Source organism: Pseudorasbora parva, chromosome 2 (genome assembly GCF_024679245.1).
Source record: "Pseudorasbora parva isolate DD20220531a chromosome 2, ASM2467924v1, whole genome shotgun sequence".
In the NCBI taxonomy this organism is placed as follows: domain Eukaryota; kingdom Metazoa; phylum Chordata; class Actinopteri; order Cypriniformes; family Gobionidae; genus Pseudorasbora; species Pseudorasbora parva.
In genome coordinates this window covers 49,125,927-49,144,599 of record NC_090173.1, presented here as the reverse complement: position 1 = coordinate 49,144,599, position 18,673 = coordinate 49,125,927, and the positions used below count along the sequence as shown (strand labels likewise).

At 41.3% G+C, this 18,673-nt stretch overlaps 1 protein-coding gene across 1 annotated transcript; it reads left to right on the top strand.

The window, feature by feature from the left end:
- Positions 1 to 10,462: 10,462 nt before the first annotated feature.
- LOC137046028 (uncharacterized) lies at positions 10,463 to 16,426 on the top strand. The gene is made up of 2 exons (XM_067423086.1): positions 10,463 to 11,730; positions 13,950 to 16,426. Exons 1-2 carry the CDS (start codon positions 10,635 to 10,637, stop codon positions 14,999 to 15,001), a joined length of 2,148 nt encoding a protein of 715 aa, XP_067279187.1. The 5' UTR covers positions 10,463 to 10,634; the 3' UTR covers positions 15,002 to 16,426.
- The last annotated feature ends 2,247 nt before the right edge of the window (positions 16,427 to 18,673 follow it).

The following is an 18,673-nucleotide window of genomic DNA, read 5'->3' as shown; positions in this document are numbered from 1 at the left end:
TTCAAATGCGCTAACGGTTACTCCATTGTTGTTCTATGTATAACGTTACACTAGTCTGACGTGCAAAACTGTTTTGCTTGCTACTGCTAAGGTTTAGTCGCATACAATAGTCCATAAACCGAATCATGTCCTCATAAACTGCGAGTAAACACACACAAATGTTGACAGGCCACTAAATACAGTACATACCACAGAGACAGACGTCCTGCTGTTGCTGTTTCTCCTGTTCAATTTATTTCAGCCTCTGAATGATTCTGGATCATATCTGTATTAGCTGAGATCGATAGCCATGAGTTTCTCCACGCTCCGCTTTGCGCTCGTCATTCTTTAGCTCCGCCCACACGATACGCCTCCAGGCGCTCGTTTTTTTCCAGAAAGACTCGGTACAGCCTATATTTCTTTTATAAATATGATAAAACTAAAGTCTTTTCGGAGATATGAAGGATGCAATACTACTCTATAGGTACTCAAGATTGACATGAGATTGACTGAAACTGAGTGTTTCACCCCCCCTTTAATGAGCTAATAAAACATTTTAACTACTAACCAATTGTTTACTTATGTGGCATAATGTGCATCCAGCCAGTTGTTATTACAAAATAGAAGTCAGTCGGTTGGAGTGGTGCAGGTATGACATTACTTTGTAGGCCAAAACACAGAAGCGAGTTAGCATTTTAGCAAATCCAGTTCCCTCGTCCCGAAGTCGTTTTTTATGGGGTTTTGTTTAAATGGCTGAAAAAATGTCTGGGGTGAACACAAGCTCAAGACACTTTATAAACATTAACATAAACATTTTATTCTACAATATAAAATCCATCATTATTACCCCACTGGTGACTTTTGAAGCTGTTACGTGTCTTAAAAAAGGCGGTTGCAGGCTGTTGAGGAGGTTAAACGTCATCAACAGAACAGGGAAGCTCAATTCACATTCACAACCTCATTATGCTCATAATTGTGCTCTTATAAACTATTGTAGCATCAATATTTTTTGATAAAAACCGAAAGCGTTATGAGAAGATTAGTTATGATGACGTTCAAATTTCCTCTGCACGCAATTGGATAGCGCTTCATCCAACCAGAGCAACGAAGAAGGTGAAGCGGAGCTAGTTGATAAATTAAACTTTCGCCATATCCGGTCGGCAAAACTCCGAACACATCTTTCCTTCTTAAGAATGACTTCAGTACCGTTCGTTCTTTTCTCAAAGAAAAGCTTAACTCCAAATCTTCCAGAGTCGCGGCCAAAGCCGATTGTAAAGACTGCCGTTCGCCCGCGTCTTTGTTTACAAGTAGCAACTCGAGTCTGCTGTCATTATGTTAAGCCCGCCCACTGACTCTATACACGATGTGATTTGCCTGACCAGAGTTTGGTTTTTAAAGCTCAAAAGTGAATTGAGAGTTGCTAGACTACACTCGCGGCAAATTAGATTTGCTGCCGCTAGGGTGCGTCTAGATTTCTAGGCTATGAAAGTTGTGTTCGTCTTGGATAATTATCTCGATGGACAAAATGTGCAAGTATCATAAACTTGTGTTGATCATAGAGCTTGTTTTTACTGATAATCCAAAAGCCTATGGGAAAATCCTATTGTTTTTTCAGTGTGATGCGAACTGCTGGTTGGCCTACTAAGTGATGTCATACCGGCACCACTCTATAAGGAGGCTTCCAACTAACAAAAATGTTCTAAGAACGTTTTGCTAACGTTCCCATTAAGTTATAAAAACAATTTCTGAACGTTCTCTGAAACATCCTGTTGCTTTTTTAATTGTATTTTTATCTTGGTAATGGGAATTTTATCTTGGAAACGTTTTATTTTACAAACATAATAGGAATGCTCTCTGATGATTCTGAAAGACGTAGCACCATTTAAAAAATGTTAGGCAAACACCAAACTAAGGTTTCAAGGAAAAATGCTCCATAAACGATGTGTAATGTTTTTGTGCTTTTTTTTACTTTGCCAGAGAACATTGCCACAATGTTATAACAAGTTTTGAGAGCATTTCCTGTTAGTTGGGTTGCTGTTTCGATGATACTAAAACAGCCCTTCCAGATCCTGACCAATCGTTTATGACCTCCTCATAGTTTAGACAGATGGTATTGTACAGTTTCTGATCTTTTAATCACCTACCAACACTCACTGGATAGTGACCAATGCCCATTCAAGGGTCATGAGCTGACATGTTTGACTGAAGGACAGATTGACACAGACGTGTCAGTTTGAACTTCAATCAGTCAACATTTACTCTGATTAAAAGTATCACGATCCTGCAGAAAGGGATCCAGATAGCGAGGACCATTTGATGTGGCATTTCTGTGGGCACATACACCATTTACCACCAACTTCCTGTCACACAAATGCAACATGTGCCCGTTGCGAAACTGGCTGGGCTCAGCCACAGCTGTCGTGGGCTGCTTCCTGTTTTCTTCTCTTTCTCTCGTGTTTATATATGGGTCAGTGTGGGACGGACTCACCTCCAGACTCACATTCAACATTATTGCCCAGACGGAGGATGACTGGAGCGGAAGGGAAGGAGTGATGGTCTGCTGAAAACAGGAGCGGCCTCTGTGTCTCATGTGTTGCCAGTCACTGGCATGTTGTGCTTGGCTTGGGTTCTCCCTCCTGCCCCATGATTAGACAGGAGCGGATACTTTCCCAGTAGGAAGAGGTTAGGATGGTGTTTTCTTTATGGTTTGTGTGGAATCAGAGGGCTGAGCAGTCACAGGAAGTCACAGGAAGTGACAGTACCCATATTTGCAAAAAGACAAGGGGTTTGTCTGAATTACAAGTTTGCAATAATTCATATTTTTTAATGATTTTGAAGGAAGTCTCTTAAGAGTATATTTAAAGGGATAGTTCACCCAAAAATGAAAATTAGACCATGATTTACTCACCCTCAAGCCATATTAGGTAGATATGACTTTGTTTTTTTCAGACAAATAAAATCAGAGTTATATATATATATATATATATATATAAATCCTGGTTCTTCCAAGCTTTATAAAGTCAGTGAATAGAAGATGATATTTTGAATCCCAAAAATTGCATCCATCCACCATAAAAGTGCTCCGGGAGGTTAATAAAGACCTTTTGAAGTGAAGCAATGCATTTGTGTAAGAAAAATATCTATTTTTAAAACTTTAAAAACTAAATTGACCAGCTTCCGGTAGAAGGCCTACGCAGTTCATGTGTACTCAGTACTCTGGCACATGTATGAAAGCCACAGGTAAATATGACATTTATTATAATGGGTTTGTGTGAAGATTGTAATAAGTTCACTCAAAAGTCTTTTTTTTACAGCCTATAATTTTGAAATTTATATAATTTACAAATATAGCCTATACTGTAATTTTGAATTTGTCTATCAAAATTAATACATTTTTAAAACAATCATCTTCATAGACATCAGTAGCTGTTTTAGTATCAGTGATACTGGCCTTCATAAAAAGATGCCATTATGACAAATTTTTTAAATATACTGTCTTTAAAGGGGTGGTTCCCTGTTTTTTTTTTTTTTTTGAGACTTGGGTGTTTTTATTGGGCACAGTATAACATGTCTTAATACTTTTTTTATTTTTTAAACACCATATTTTTCTTATATTTGACCTTTATTCCACACCGCTGTCTCCACTGTTCTTAGAACGGCTCGTTTGCTTCCTGCTCTGAAGCCCATCCCTCCGAAAAACACAATGATCTTAGATTGGTTAGATGGCCAAATGTAGTTTCCTGTATTTTTATTGGCTGAAGTGCCAAGCACAGGTTGCCGGAAACACCACGCCCCTTACCATTTCGGACAGAAGTCACATCTGGGGCAGTGTTTATGTTAATATCAAGGGTCTGTGATGTTACTAACCCGGGAAGAAGCTCGCTGTAATCCAAACCGGCCGTTTTTGTATAAACTGCCATAACTTTAAAAGACAATATCTCCATTTGCATTGAACTTTCAGCGCTGTAACTTTGCACTGTTTATGCTCAAGCAGCAACATTACACACTAACTAAAATTAAAAAAGTTAAGTTGCATGCAACCGCCCCTTTAAGTTGTTTTAATTTGGAGAGTATCTGTGAAATTGTTACAATATAAGAATATTAAAAACTACAATGTTTACAGATTAAAATTAATTACAGAAATGTGATTAATTAGTTATTTTTTCTTTGAGCACTCTAGTGTGCATGATCTTTAAGAAATCATTCAGCTTTGTGATCACTGGAATTAATTACAATCCCCAAATTTTTCCAAATAAAATGTTTTTATTTTAAATGAGAAAATAAATAAATAAAATAAAATAAAAAAATCACAGTATTACTTGTTTTCATAAAGAGACATCGTTCAAAAAAACATAAATAAGCTTTTGTCCAATAGTGTACATGACACTTGGCATCCTTTTAGACTGGAATTTTTAAATCTAGATAACCTGACAGACAGTTCAACTTTACATTGTGTCCTAATTAGGCATGCCAGGATGAAGAGACAAGCAATAAATTCTATCTCTATTTAAGTTTTTGTCCTTACCAGCTGTGACAAGTAACTTGACAAGGTGTGTAAGGGCCGTTCACAGTGACACTGGTTAAATCAATGGAGGTCACCAAGTCTCTGTACTGTTTCTAATAGGCAGTCATACTCTAATGTTTCAGGTGGTGGATCATGTGAAGTTCACTGTTGTCACTCCCTATCATGTCACTGCACATTTTTATTAAAAATCTGCTCAACTTTGTACATTGGCAAAGGTCGCTGTCACTCATGTCGCCTCAAATGACTAACTGTCATTGAAAAATAAATGACTTCCAGTCGCTTTGTTTCTGCATATCGCTGTCAGTATAAATGCTTCTGTAGACAATCCCTGACTTTCTATTCCTGTCATGGAGTGGCAAAGTGAAATATCATTTGTCCAAATCTTTCACAGTTGTAAAATGCAGAATGTTGTTATTGAGTGTGGTGTTGCATTCAAGATAGAGTCCCCAGACTGTTTAAGAGTATATATATGACCTTGTAAAAAGTCACCCCAAATCACCATAAACTACCATAAAATATAACAAGAACACCATAAACATAAAGGTGCATTGTTTAAATTTTAGCGACATCTAGAGGTGAAGTTGTGAGTTGCAACAGTCTACTGCTAACCCCTTCCTTTCGAAGCATGTAGAGAAGCTACGGTGGCCGACACAGGACAAAAAAATGTGTCGTCTGAGGAAGCAGGGAGTAGGTAGTGCTCTGTAGAGAAGTTTGTCCCTTTGGGGGCTACTGTAGAAACATAACGGCACAAAATGACGACTTCACTGTAAGGTGACCCAGCGGCGTAGCACCAAATTTTGGGCTCTGGGTACAAACCATCTTGCTGGGCCCCCTTACCAAATACCATAGTGATACCAATGGTTGGGGTATTGAATTTTTATCATAAAAACACTTAAAACGTAAACAAAATGAGCCACACTCTGATTAATGTATAGAAAACTACTAACTTACTGACTTCTAAAGGGCCCCTCGGGCCATGGGTACTCGGTACCAGTGGTGGACAGTAACTAAGTACATTTACTTGAGTACTGTACTTAAGTACACTTTTTGAGTATCTGTACTTTTTACTGGAGTATTATTTTTTCTGGAAACTTATGACTTTTACTTCACTACATTTGAAAGACAAATATCGTACTTTTTACTCCACTACATTTCTATCAAGGTCAAAAGTAATTTCTGTTGCAGTTCTTAGGCACAAGTGTGTGTACCCATAGCCATACTTTGAAAAAATGTTTCAGTAAAAAAAGTTTTCAAGATTAGTTCAGTTGGCCTACACTTGGTGCATGTCTTATAAAATATTAAAAATATAAACGTCTGGGAGAAAGAGAAGAGTAAAGTTGAGAAAGAATATCAGATGTGTATCAGTGTATTGGATCCGTGTGTAGCATGGCGGCTCGATTGTAATGACTACGCCACCCCGTATTAATGGGGAAAACCTTCGAAATAAAGCACGCAAGTGCGTTCCACCAAGAGAGGCAAGAGGCATGGGTTCCGTACAAAATATAATTTCTTTCTTTCTAAGAAAGTTGGCCAACAATTATTTAAAACTAGAAGGACAAGTGTCATGGACTGAAAGTAAGGAAACAGAAGAAATTAAGTCACAATAAATCTTGACGGGCTGAGGCTTCCTCTGGAGAGCAGGCTCGTGTAACCGCAACAGGCATACAATGGAAACCACGCCAACCAGAATCACACCCACCAAGTTCACTGTAAAGACACAAAACTAGTGACACTGCAATAAAGGACACAGCAAGAATGACACCCTTTGGTGATGTAAAGCTTGTAATGCCGTAAAGAACCTGCCCGCTCCAGGAAGCCCACAGCTCCTAAAGAAGAAAATACAAAAGTAAAATTAATACATTATACAATTGTTAAGGAAACAATCAATTTACAAAATCAAATGACCAAAAGAAAGGAAGCAACGAGTTACAATACACTCAGAATAAACCAAGTATAAATACTGACAACTCACATTAAGGAAAGAAAACTACAAATGCATGTAAATGTACAAGAATTAAAAATCACCAAACTGCATATACCAAACCGTTGCAGTTAAACTCAGAATAACTCATACAAACAAGTCTACAAAGAAAACAAAGAAAATTAACACTAAACATAAAGACATAAAACATCCAGCCCACTTAAGGTTAAGTATACGCTTGACACTGATGTACCCGGATGCCAAAAGCAGCAGGGCGGCTCAGAGCAAAAGGTGAAGAAAAAGATTGTTGAGGGGAAACATCAAGAAACCTGCTCAACGTCCACAAACAGACCTTGGACACATAGAACAGAAAAGTTACAAACAATTAAAAGATCATGCATTGGTTTACCAATCCCATGAAGCAATGATTTTATCCAGCAGTTCACCTACTCAATGATCCAGTGAGCTAATACTTTGACGGCATCTACAAGTCACTCAATATCCTTATTAAACAGCAACAGCTGGCACTCCAATCAGGGTTACATTAAGCAGCAATGCCATACCAATGGGAGCCCTGAAGGCACACCGCACTGGAAGTAAGCAGGACATCGCACACTCAAATTTACAATTACTCATCACCCTCCATAGTCCGTGACAACACAAAAGGGGCGGGGTTGACCATGATGCACTCCAGGAGGCATGTACCACAAGTTTATTTATGCCAATGGGGCAATAACTGATTGGCCACATCTTAACCGATAGTGACGCATTAACCAGTCACATGATCTCACTACACGTGCATTCTGCCTTAAAGGGACAGCAGCTTTGTAAAGAGCTTTGTAGCTTATGTACAAATATTTAAATTAGTTTTTAGTTAGTCGTATGGTAGTATGTCAGATGGAGCATCACTGAATGACTTAAACCATGATGACATAATGTGCATTTATACAACAATAATAAAATAATGCATTGGCATAAAAAAGGAAATTTACTTTTATACTTAAGTACTTTTGAAAACAAATACTTCTGTACTTTTACTTGAGTAAAATTATGTTTTTACAACTTTCACTTGTAACGGATTAATATTTTACCAGCAGTATTTTTACTTTTACTCAAGTAATAGAGTTGTGTACTTTGTCCACCTCTGCTCGGTACCCTTTATCCCCCCAGTCCGACGCCCCTGAGGTGACCCACAGTGAATGTAGATAGAAACGGCTCATTCTAAGGTAATAAAAACATAACGGTTCATTGTGTAAGGCCTTTATACACCACCGAAAACATAGTTATGTATATTATATTACATTTCTGTCAATAGATCTTCATAAATACTTCACACTACAGCTTTAATTCAAAATTGGCACATACAGTTTTGCATTGGGAACTGGAATATTACAGATCGCTTTATGGTTCTTTTTAATATGTTTGTTGTTTTTGGAGTATGCAGTCATGGTCATTATGATGGTTGTTGTGTGGCGAGAGCTGTGTGACGATTCTTCTTCAGGAATTCTTAAAAAATTTGGGACGACATGAGGGTCAGTAAATGACAGAATTTTCTTTTTTTTTGTTGTAAATTATGTATTTAATAACAATTGTGATGGGTACAGCAAGACACAATCAGAAACAAATTGCTCCAATGTTCAGCGCTACTTTAAACATCAAATAGAGCTATTTTGGACTTCTAAAAGTGCTTTAAAATGGATTGGTCACAGCAATCAGCATGGGACACATAGTGTTTACTCGCTATGTAGTTTACTCCAAATCAGTGTATATGTAATTTAGTCTAGAGGCCTCTGGATAAAAAAAAAAAAATACAATAAAAAAAACTCCTTTTATGTATAATTTATGTGATACATTTGCTTTAATGTATCATTGTTTAATGTTTAAAAATTGCCACACACACACACACACACACACACACACACACACACACACACACACACACACACACACACACACACACACACACACACACACACACACACACACACACACACACACACACACAAAGCACATTTAAAATGAACTTTATCATATATATTGATTTATATTTAGTTGACCTTAAAGTCATCCATACCTATAAATCAATAAGTTTTTCTGTCTTTGCTGTTTGTATACATTGGACTAATATTCTTTGTGGACCTACTAAGAAACCAACGAAACAATATCTGATCTCTATAGACCTTGTTCTCACAACAGCTGACTTTGGGGACTGCCATCATGATGTCCAGGAAAATGTTCTGGTTTTTCATTTCACTGAGGAGATGTGCACCCTCCCTTATCGGTCACCCTGGCAGCAACTACTAGGTCACGATGGCCTGGTGAACGCATCCTGAGAGCAGACCAGTCAGTACACAACAGAAAGGACTGGTTTGTTCCTGTGGATATAACATCATGTTTCAGTGTGATAAAATAATCTGGATTACTACCTTTCTTTATTTGTCTTATTCACCAGTTGTATAAGAAACAATATCAAGTCTACACTCTAAAAAATGTTGGGTTTGGCAACCCATCGCTGGGTAAATATTGGACAGAACACATGCTGGGTTATTTTTACCCATCTTGTTGTGTTTTATACATTAACCCATTTGCTGGGTTGTTTTTTGAAAGTGCTGGGTCACTCAATTTGATATTGAAGATTTTAATTTGAAATAATAAAATAATATATAAATGCAAAATGCAAAAATACCTTTTAACTAAGAGTTGTAGTATGACTAGTAGGAGACCATTGATGTGTATACTGTATTTGGTGACGCTACACAGTGTGTAACACTAAAGTTAATTACTATTTTTGTTGTAATGCTTTTAGGGTTTACACTTTGCAGACCGTCACTTAGGACTTGTCTCTTAAAGAGGTGGTAAAACACATTCTTTCGAAGGCCTGATTGTTTTTGTGAGGTGCACTGTAACATGTGTTCATGCTTTGTTTTAAAAAAAATCCATTATTTTTCATATATTTTACCTTTATTCTACACTGCTCTCTGCTCTGTCCCTCTTTGTAAAAAGGGTCTGATGGTTTCCGGGTTCTATAAAGCCAGTCCCTCAAAAATACGCAATGGGCTCAGATTAGTTAGCTGGACCAAATGTGTTCTGTTTCGCTAAACGCCTAGTGCACGTGTTTGATGATCTGCAAGTTATCACGAGCTGTGGATGGGGCTATTTCGATATTTCATGCTTACGAGTTGGTACCCAAAGCATATCGACAGCAGTTTCAGAAACCAGAGAAAAACCTCACCGCAAATGTTGGTAGAATTTGCCTGTGAGAAGGGGGTTCTTTTTGACAAATGGTTGGCTGCAAGTAAGGTACAAGATTTTAATTCTCTTAAGGATTTGATGTTTTTAGAGGATTTTAAAAGTTGTTCATGTGAATGAGTGGTCACTTATTTAAACAAACAAAAAGTCACGTATTTGTCACAAGCCGTGGTTCTGCTGAGGAGTTCGTATTAACCCACAAGAGTGCATTTGTCCCGGCTCGGTCGGATACCGACGGTATCGCTTTTGCCATAGAATGCGAATCCCCAGGTTAAAGTTAGCACTCCACAGTCTACAGAGATGAGAGAATGTTTTTATTGTAATAAAACAGGACACGTATTTGTTGATTGTTTGGCATTAAAATGAAAACATCAACTGGCACAACACAAGCCAGTCGGTTTTGTAAGAACAGTGGCCGTGCGCTCTGATAATGGATGTAATGTTGGATGACAGATTTCAGCCATTCGTAACAAAAGGTTTACTGTCTGTAAATGTTAGACCTCATGAGCAAAAGGAGATTTTGTGAGACACAGGTGCAATTCAATCTTTTATTGTCTCTGATATTTTCTAGTGTGCTCATTCAAGGGATTGGTATGGACATTATAAAGGTCCCGTTACACCGTGTACATTTACAGAGTGAGTTACAGTACTTTGATAGTTAGTTTAGTGGTTAAACTTATTTAGAGTTGTTAATTTCTTTGATTTGTCCTCTACTCGTGTTTCCCTTCCCACCTCGGTTCTTGAGCGTTGTTTTCGGTATGTGTTTTTGTTTTGTTAACTATGTGAAGTTCACAACATAATTTCGGGAGGAGTGAACCCATCTAATCTTTTAATTAGCAACGTACACAAACGCAAGTTCGAGAGGCGTGAACCCATCTAATCTTTCAATCAACCGCAAAGCATAAAAGCAGCCTCCTACCTCTTTCAGGCATCAGTCGTTTTGCTTCATCCGGACAAACCATGTCCGATCATCTGGAAATACAACTTTTTCCGTCAGACGACGACGAACTTCTCAGCATCCCAGAGACGCCTACCTCTCCTCCTCAACCTCAACCAGGCATTTCCACCCAGGATAGCGATCCACAGCTTGAGCGACCAGGACGTCATCTCAAGCGTTCGTACAAACCACGTACAAGAAGACCACTCTCTCCTCCTCCATCAAGAGTCGCAGTTTCTTCCATCTCTCCTTCTCAGCCTCCCCAGTCTTCATCTCTGCCTACTGGCATAGAGGTTCCGTCATTTCCTCCCATTTCGAAATGGACGGTAAACAGTCTCCGTCAAGCACTCGCTAATGCAGGTGTCCACTTTCCACGCAGATCAACAAAGATCCAACTTTTCGAGCTATTGGCAAGTGCAAATAACACTCCCAGTCCTCCTGAACTTCCTCCAAAAAACCCCAAGAGAAAAACTCGATGCACTGCAGACATTCGTTTTCCCCCGCCGCAGCAGGGAAATCTCTCCCAAACGCAGCACGCTATCCCCATAGCGACCGCTCGTACTTCCGGGTCCGCCGCCACAGCGACCGTTCACACTTCCGCGTCCGCTCCCGTCTCGTTCCGGCCAGCAACAGCGGCTGCTGAAAATAGTTCCGCAGCGGACCACGCTCCAAACAACCCTCAGGTTTCCTTCACAGGCTTAAGAGCTTCCAGATTTGAGACAGAAACCCCTTCTCAATTATTGTCTTTTCCTTCAGCTGCTAATTTCCATCTCAATTCTTACCAAGGAGCAGAATCCAGCGTGAGGTTGCCTCCGCTGAATATTCCGCCCCCCCTACACTTTCCTTTCTCTTCAGGTGGTGGGGACAGCGCGAGGATGCCTCCGCAGTCTTTCCCACTTCTTTCTTTCCCTTCTGTCTCCCACTCTTTTCCAGCAGCAAACCATACCAGTCAAGAAACGCTTGCAAGGATACCCCAAGCTCAGCCCTCCATGTCTACAGCCCCAGCTCGCTGGCCTTCCCATACCCTCTCGTCAGCAGTACTCCAACCACCTCCTCCCCATGCAGTAGCCCAGGAACCTCCACCAGTGTCGTCACAACTTCGCTCCCAAATTCTCGCAGGTGCAGATATAGATCTTCCTTCTCTCCTTACATCAGTCCCCACCAACGAATCCCATCGTTCTTTTGAATGTGGTCCCCTAACCATACACTTAAAAGATTCCACCCCAACTACCAAGCGAGTACTCACTTTTTCAGAATTCTGCATAGCTTTCAGCAGACTAACAGACGTCATAAGTGCTGTCTTTCCCACAAGACGCAAAGAGCTCAACGACTATCTTTCAATCATAGCGGAGCTCAGCCTTTCTTTCGGTGGTAGTCATTTTTACACCTACCACAAACTTTTTTCTGCTAAATGTGCTGCTCGTATCACCCATTGGAACCAATGCCCATATTGGGGTGCTCTCGACCTGGAACTTTACAATAAAGTTTTTCTAGGCGTGCGAAGCATTTCCTGTGCCATTTGCAGGTCAAGCTCTCATCCAACTTCTTCTTGTCCTCAAATAACAACAGATCCCCCAACTCCTCTGGAACCACAAGCGCCCAAGTCTACATCCTACGTTCCCCGTTCAAGAAACGAAAACACCATCAGTTTCAACTCAGGGAAACAAGTTTGCAACAACTTCAACAACTTTGGCTGTGTTAGACAACGTTGTCGTTTTCTCCACATTTGCAGTTTTTGTGGTGGAGCTCATGCTCATTCTGCATGTCCTGTACGACGTTCTTCAGCAAATAGAAATAAAAACCTAAAAAAGTATCTCTCTTCCCCTATCATCATTTCTTCTCTCGCAAACGAATTAAAAAACCATCCAGACAAAAACTTTACACACTACCTCATTTCAGGCTTGAAAGAAGGTTTTGATCCAGGTCTGGAAAGCCTACCAAACTCTAGTTTAATCTGCAACAATCTCCAGTCAGCCTCAGCTGAACCAGACACAGTAGAGGCCCTTATCAAAAAAGAAGTGGATTCCGGCTTCATGATTGGTCCTTTCAATTGCCCCCCCTTCGAACTTTTCCGCATAAATCCTATAGGGATAGCCACCAGAAAATTCTCAGGCAAAAAACGCATCATAATTGACCTTTCTGCCCCGCATGGAAAAAATCAACCAAGTATCAACAGCTTAATCCCCCTAGAAGAATTCTCACTGCAATATCATGACATAGACCAAGCTATCAATCTCATCAAACATGCCGGCACAGCGGCCTGGCTCGCAAAGGTCGACATTACTTCAGCTTTCAAGGTCATGCCCATCCACCCTGATTTTTGGCATTTATTCGGCATTCGTTGGCAAGAACAATTTTTCTTTGCAGTCCGTTTGACTTTCGGCTGCAAAAGCAGCCCAAAAATATTCGATACTCTATCTGAAGCTCTCTGCTGGGTCCTACAAAACAACTACGCCGTTCCTTTCCTCATTCATCTTCTCGACGATTTTCTCATAATCTCCCCCAGCCAGTTTCCCCCAGCAGAACATCTAACCATTGTCCAAAAAGTATTCTCACAGTTAGGAGTCCCCCTCTCCCCGGAGAAAACCTTGGGCCCTTCTACATCTCTGGAATTCCTGGGAATCAATCACGATTCCATTAAATTTCAAGCTTCTCTTCCCAAGGAGAAGATAGACAGAATAATAGCCATTTCTCTAAACTTGCTAGAAGCCTCCCACTGCACCAAACGAGACTTGCTCTCTCTTTTAGGGCACTTCAACTACGCCATGCGTATAATCCCCCAAGGCAGGCCTTTCATTTCACATCTTTTGACCCTCGCTACTGCAGCCCAAGGTCTCGAAGACCTAGTCGAACTAAACCCCCCTTGTCGTTCAGATCTCAAACTTTGGACAACATTCCTAAAGCAATGGAACGGGCTCACATTCTTCTACGACAATTTTTTGTCCCAAGCCAGCGACCTCAATCTTTTCACAGACGCCGCCCCATCCATAGGTTTTGGAGGTTACTACGAAGGCCACTGGTTCGCCTCAACCTGGCCTCCTGAGCTAACCCTTTCCCCCCATTCCGACCAATCCATCGCATTGTTCGAGCTATATCCCATAATCGTAGCAGCCCATTTATGGGGCTCGAACTGGTCATCAAAAACCATTTCCTTTTTTTGCGACAACCAAGCAGCAGTTCACTGCATAAACAAAGGCCGTTCTAATGCCCCAAAAATCATGCCCCTACTGCGACGCCTCATTTGGATATCTGCCTGTAACCAATTTATTGTGAAAGCTGAATATATCCCAGGGCATAAAAACCAAATCGCTGACGCTCTCTCTCGCTTTCTCTTCCAGAAATTCAGAACATTGGTTCCAGAATCAGACTACAACCCGACACCAGTTCCTCCCTATTCAGAACTCATATTCCCATAGACCACCCCCTCAGTCATCTGCACACCCTTTCCATGGAATTAATATTACAAGCTGTTTCTCCAAGAACTCTTCGATCCTACTGGACAGCCTGGAATTCCTTTAAAAACTTCCATACAGTTTACAATTTAGCGTTCCCAGATTTTTCCCTCCTTTCTATAACTTCTTTCATTTCCCACATGAACAGTTCCAAGTCCATTCAGCCAGGATCTATTAAAGTCTACCTCAGCGGCATACATTTCTTTTTCAAAATCATCCATGGTCACGAGTGCCCTGCCATCTCAAATCCCCAGACATCTCTTCTCATTAAAGGCCTACAAAAAACTCACCCAACCAAATCCGACACCAGGCAACCTCTTACCATCGACCTCCTAGGCAAATGCCTGACTACCATCCGCTCCGGGGTTTTCCCTCCGAACATAACCCGAACCCTGGACGCCATGTTCATTTTAGCCTTTTTTGGCTTTCTCCGTGTTTCAGAATTTACAACCAATTCCACTTTCAATCCAGCTAATCATGCAACCATCTCAGATCTCAAAATTTTAAACCATGACACAATTCGATTCAACATCAAACAGAGTAAAACCGACCAACTAAAACGAGGTCATCCAGTCTTCATTTTCAATCTACCAACACCCATCCAGCCCTATCAGTCCCTTGCTGCATTCCTATCTCAAAGGCATTCACAAACCAATTCTCCGCTAGCACCTTTATTCCTCGACGAGAACAACTACCCAGCATCCAGACATTGGTTCCAGAGAAAACTAAAAACCGTCCTCGCCAGATCAGGAATTCCCATCAAAAACTTTTCCTCCCACTCGTTTCGCATAGGAGCAGCTACCACAGCTGCACAAAAAGGCCTATCGGAAACCCAGATTAAAATGCTAGGTCGTTGGACGTCCCACACTTTCGAATCCTATGTAAGATCAAACCTCTTCCACATTAGACAAGCCCACCAAACTCTCACAACCTCATAAATCTCGCTGCTTGCCAAGCCCCGCAGGGCTTTTCATACATCTGGTTGCAGTGAGGTCCCTCCCGTTCAATCGGGTTTGCCACCACGCATGGCGTGGGCTCTCCCTTTTGAATTGCAGTGTGGGCCCCCCCAACCAGATGCAACGCAGGCTCTCCCGTTCGAATCGCAGTGTGGGCCCTCCCGTTCGCTTAAACAGGAGCTTTCATGTCTTATGTTTACCATGGGCTCCCAATTCGAATTGCAGTGAGGGCCCTCCCGTTCGAATTGCAGTGTGAGTCTCTTTCGTTCGGGTGCAGCGGGAGCACTCCCTTTCTGAATTGCAGTGTGATCCTTCAGTTTTCTCTATCTTGAGGGCTCTCCCGTTCAGATCGCAGTGAGGGCTCTCCCATCCGAACAGTGGACTGGAGGAACTCAATATTCGTCCTTGGGTAGTTGTGGGCCATCATGTTCTCACGCGGTGTGGGCCCTCGCCTCAGGGGGAGGGAAGCACTGCGTCAAATTACCCATCGCAGGGTCTCTCTTTCTGTGGCGGGTGGCGTGGTTATCGCTTGGGAGCAGTTTTGGCCCGCTTCTTCAAGGACAAGGACCTCCTTCCTCACTCGTGACATCAAGGGCCCCCTGTTATTCCAGCCCGGGGGGTCCCATGTCACGAATGCTAAGGCAGGACGTACCCAACCTCCACCCCCTTTTTCCCCTCCAGTCCAAACGCTGCTCCCGCAGGAGCAACTAGGAGCGTCACTGCCGCAGCAGTGCTCGCCCACGACCCAGGTCGATAAACGCAGCAGCGAGATGCTTCATACAATACCACACATCCTCAGCTTCTCATCACCTCTCGTAATTTAATTTTTACTCTTTTGGGGGCCGCCTTCCGTAATCAAACTGAAACTCCAGAGCAAACACTGCCATCAATTCCACTCGCATATTACCAGCTTGCTGTCCTAAATCTATTTTGCTTTTTTGGGGGGTAAATCTAAGCTCGAGTTGAAGCAGCGCCCTCGAGCCCCTCCACCGTGGACAGCAAGCCAAATATGTTTAAACCTTATCAGCTAAAGAGTATATGGGTAAACGAACTCGTGAAGTGAAGTTCACAACATAATTTCGGGAGGAGTGAACCCATCTAATCTTTTAATTAGCAACGTACACAAACGCAAGTTCGAGAGGCGTGAACCCATCTAATCTTTCAATCAACCGCAAAGCATAAAAGCAGCCTCCTACCTCTTTCAGGCATCAGTCGTTTTGCTCCCTCCACCTCCCCAACTCCACCTACTTACATTCATGTTTACCTTTCTCTTCTTCCTAGCACTAGTAGTCCCCGGGGGGGTAAATCTAAGCTCGAGTTGAAGCAGCGCCCTCGAGCCCCTCCACCGTGGACAGCAAGCCAAATATGTTTAAACCTTATCAGCTAAAGAGTATATGGGTAAACGAACTCGTGAAATGTATATTTTAGGGCTGTCAAAGTTAACCGCAGCGCGCATTTTCTGTTTGATGGCATAGCCCGTAGTTGGGAAAAGTGAGAGCAGTCAGACGCAAAGGATGCAGCAGCAAACACTAATATTCAACATTAATATTCTAAAACAAAAGTGCAGTTATTGCCTACATAAACTATCATATTTTCTGTTTAAGTTTTATTAGACTACAGAAAGAAAAGTGCGTTTTTTCACTGAGCACATTCTCTGCAGTCTGAGTGCGATGCACTGCAGCTCACTCTCGCTCATGTCTGAGGTAAATCATTAACACCTGTTTTATTGAACTAAATACATTACAATCGGCTAAAATGAATGCACAGGTTACTTTCCTGAACAGGCGCGCTCCCGAGTCCGTGTTCTTCAAGGGATCCCATGGTGTTGAGACTTGTATGGCTTAATATAACATAAACAATGTCTCTTACTGAAATATGTAGTAGAAAACCCATGAAAGATCTACGTTATTTAAAAAATCGATTTTATGTTTGGACCATGGGCGGCACCATTTTGTTTGCATTCTAGGTTGATGACGTAGAATGGTTGCACTCCTCAATCAGCTGGTGCTACCCATAGCTATTTTACCACAACGCAACTCGAAAATTGTTTCAGAGTTAAACAAAACCAATGAATTGCTTTGTAATTGTACTTAAAACACACTCAAACATACATGTGCACACAAACTCACCTACACGAGTCACAAACAGATCGGCGGGCGGGCACACACACCTGACAGACTGCTCTGTCTCAATCGAGATGTTGGGCTGCTCAGTCTCCACGACAGGGGCTGAATCTGAAATCGACCCCCTATACCCTGAAATAGGGCATTATTTGAAGGGACGGCCATTTGTAGTGTTGTCCGACACCATAGTGGACATGTTCGAGTGCAGTCATTCAGTCTCACATTCACCGCAATAATGAGTGTACAGCCGATTTACAAACAGCTGTCCGACTTCACGCACTCGTCTTCATTCACTCCTTCAAGTTGTATTAGTAAACTAAAGTACGGAATGTTATTCGTGTCTTAAAGATAAAAGTTTTAAGATTGAGGTTAATTCACTGAGCTTGTGCTCAATCTTTAATGCACGAACCAATCCCATGCATCATCACCAAAACATCCTGCCTCTCTTCCTCACGTTACCCTATCCCATCGTCCTACCTAGATAGTTCCCTCTGCTGGTTACATTAGGCATTACAGTTAATCTACTGCATATCAACAGTCTATCTATGATATGAACACAGGGAATAGTGATTGAGGGTTATGTATGCGCGCACGCAGTGCGTGTGTGTGTGTGTGTTCACGCCGATCTGTTGGGGTGTGTGTGAGTCTGTGAGAGAGAGAGAGATTGTGTGCACATGTATGTTTGAGTGTGTTTAAAGTACAATTACAAAGCAATTAATTGGTTTTGTTTAACTCTGAAACAATTTTTGTTGAGTTGCGTTGTGGTAAAAATAGCTACGGGTAACGCCAGCTGATTGAGGAGTTCAACCATTCTACGTCATCAACCTAGAACGCAAACAAAATGGGGCCGCCCATGGTCCAAATATAAAATTGATTTTTTAAATTTATGTAGATCTTTCATGGGGTTTCTACTACATAATTCAGTAAGAGACATCATTTATGTTATATTAAGCCATACAAGTCTCAACACAAGGGGATCCCTTTCACATTGTCCACGTGAATCGCGGCCCTGTTTGGCGGCGCACACGCAAAATACCGGCAGTTCTGCGGATCTCTCAAAGGGGCCGCACTATATTCCTACTTGTGGAATATGGACCTCCTCCAGGTATGGTGTGGTTCTGGTGCGCTCACTGGTACACATTACCAATTTTTCATACGAACTGTGCCCTGCTCTGAATTAAACTGCCAGTAAAAACTCCCTTTATATTCTTAAAATGAGAGAAATCACTACTTACTGTTAATTTTTATGTATGGTTTCACTAATAATAAATGTACATTTGCATAAAGCATGCATATTTGCCCATACCCATGTTGATTAGAGTATTAAAAACTTTATTTAAACTTAATTTAAGATACATTTACAATTGCTAAAAATGTGCGATTAAATTGCGTTTAATCGCGAGTTAACTCATGACAATCATGCGATTAATCGCGATTAAATATTTTAATCGATTGGCAGCCCTAGTATATTTTTTTGTAACTATTATTGTAAATACTTTGACACTTTATATCCATTTACTTTCCACTGAGC

Coding starts and splice junctions, on each gene's coding strand:
- LOC137046028 (XM_067423086.1), top strand. CDS start 10,635: ATGTCCGATCATCTGGAAATACAACTTTTTCCGTCAGACGACGACGAA. Junction 11,731..13,949: donor TCGCTCCCAAATTCTCGCAG/GTGCAGATATAG, acceptor TTTCTCTTCCAG/AAATTCAGAACATTGGTTCC.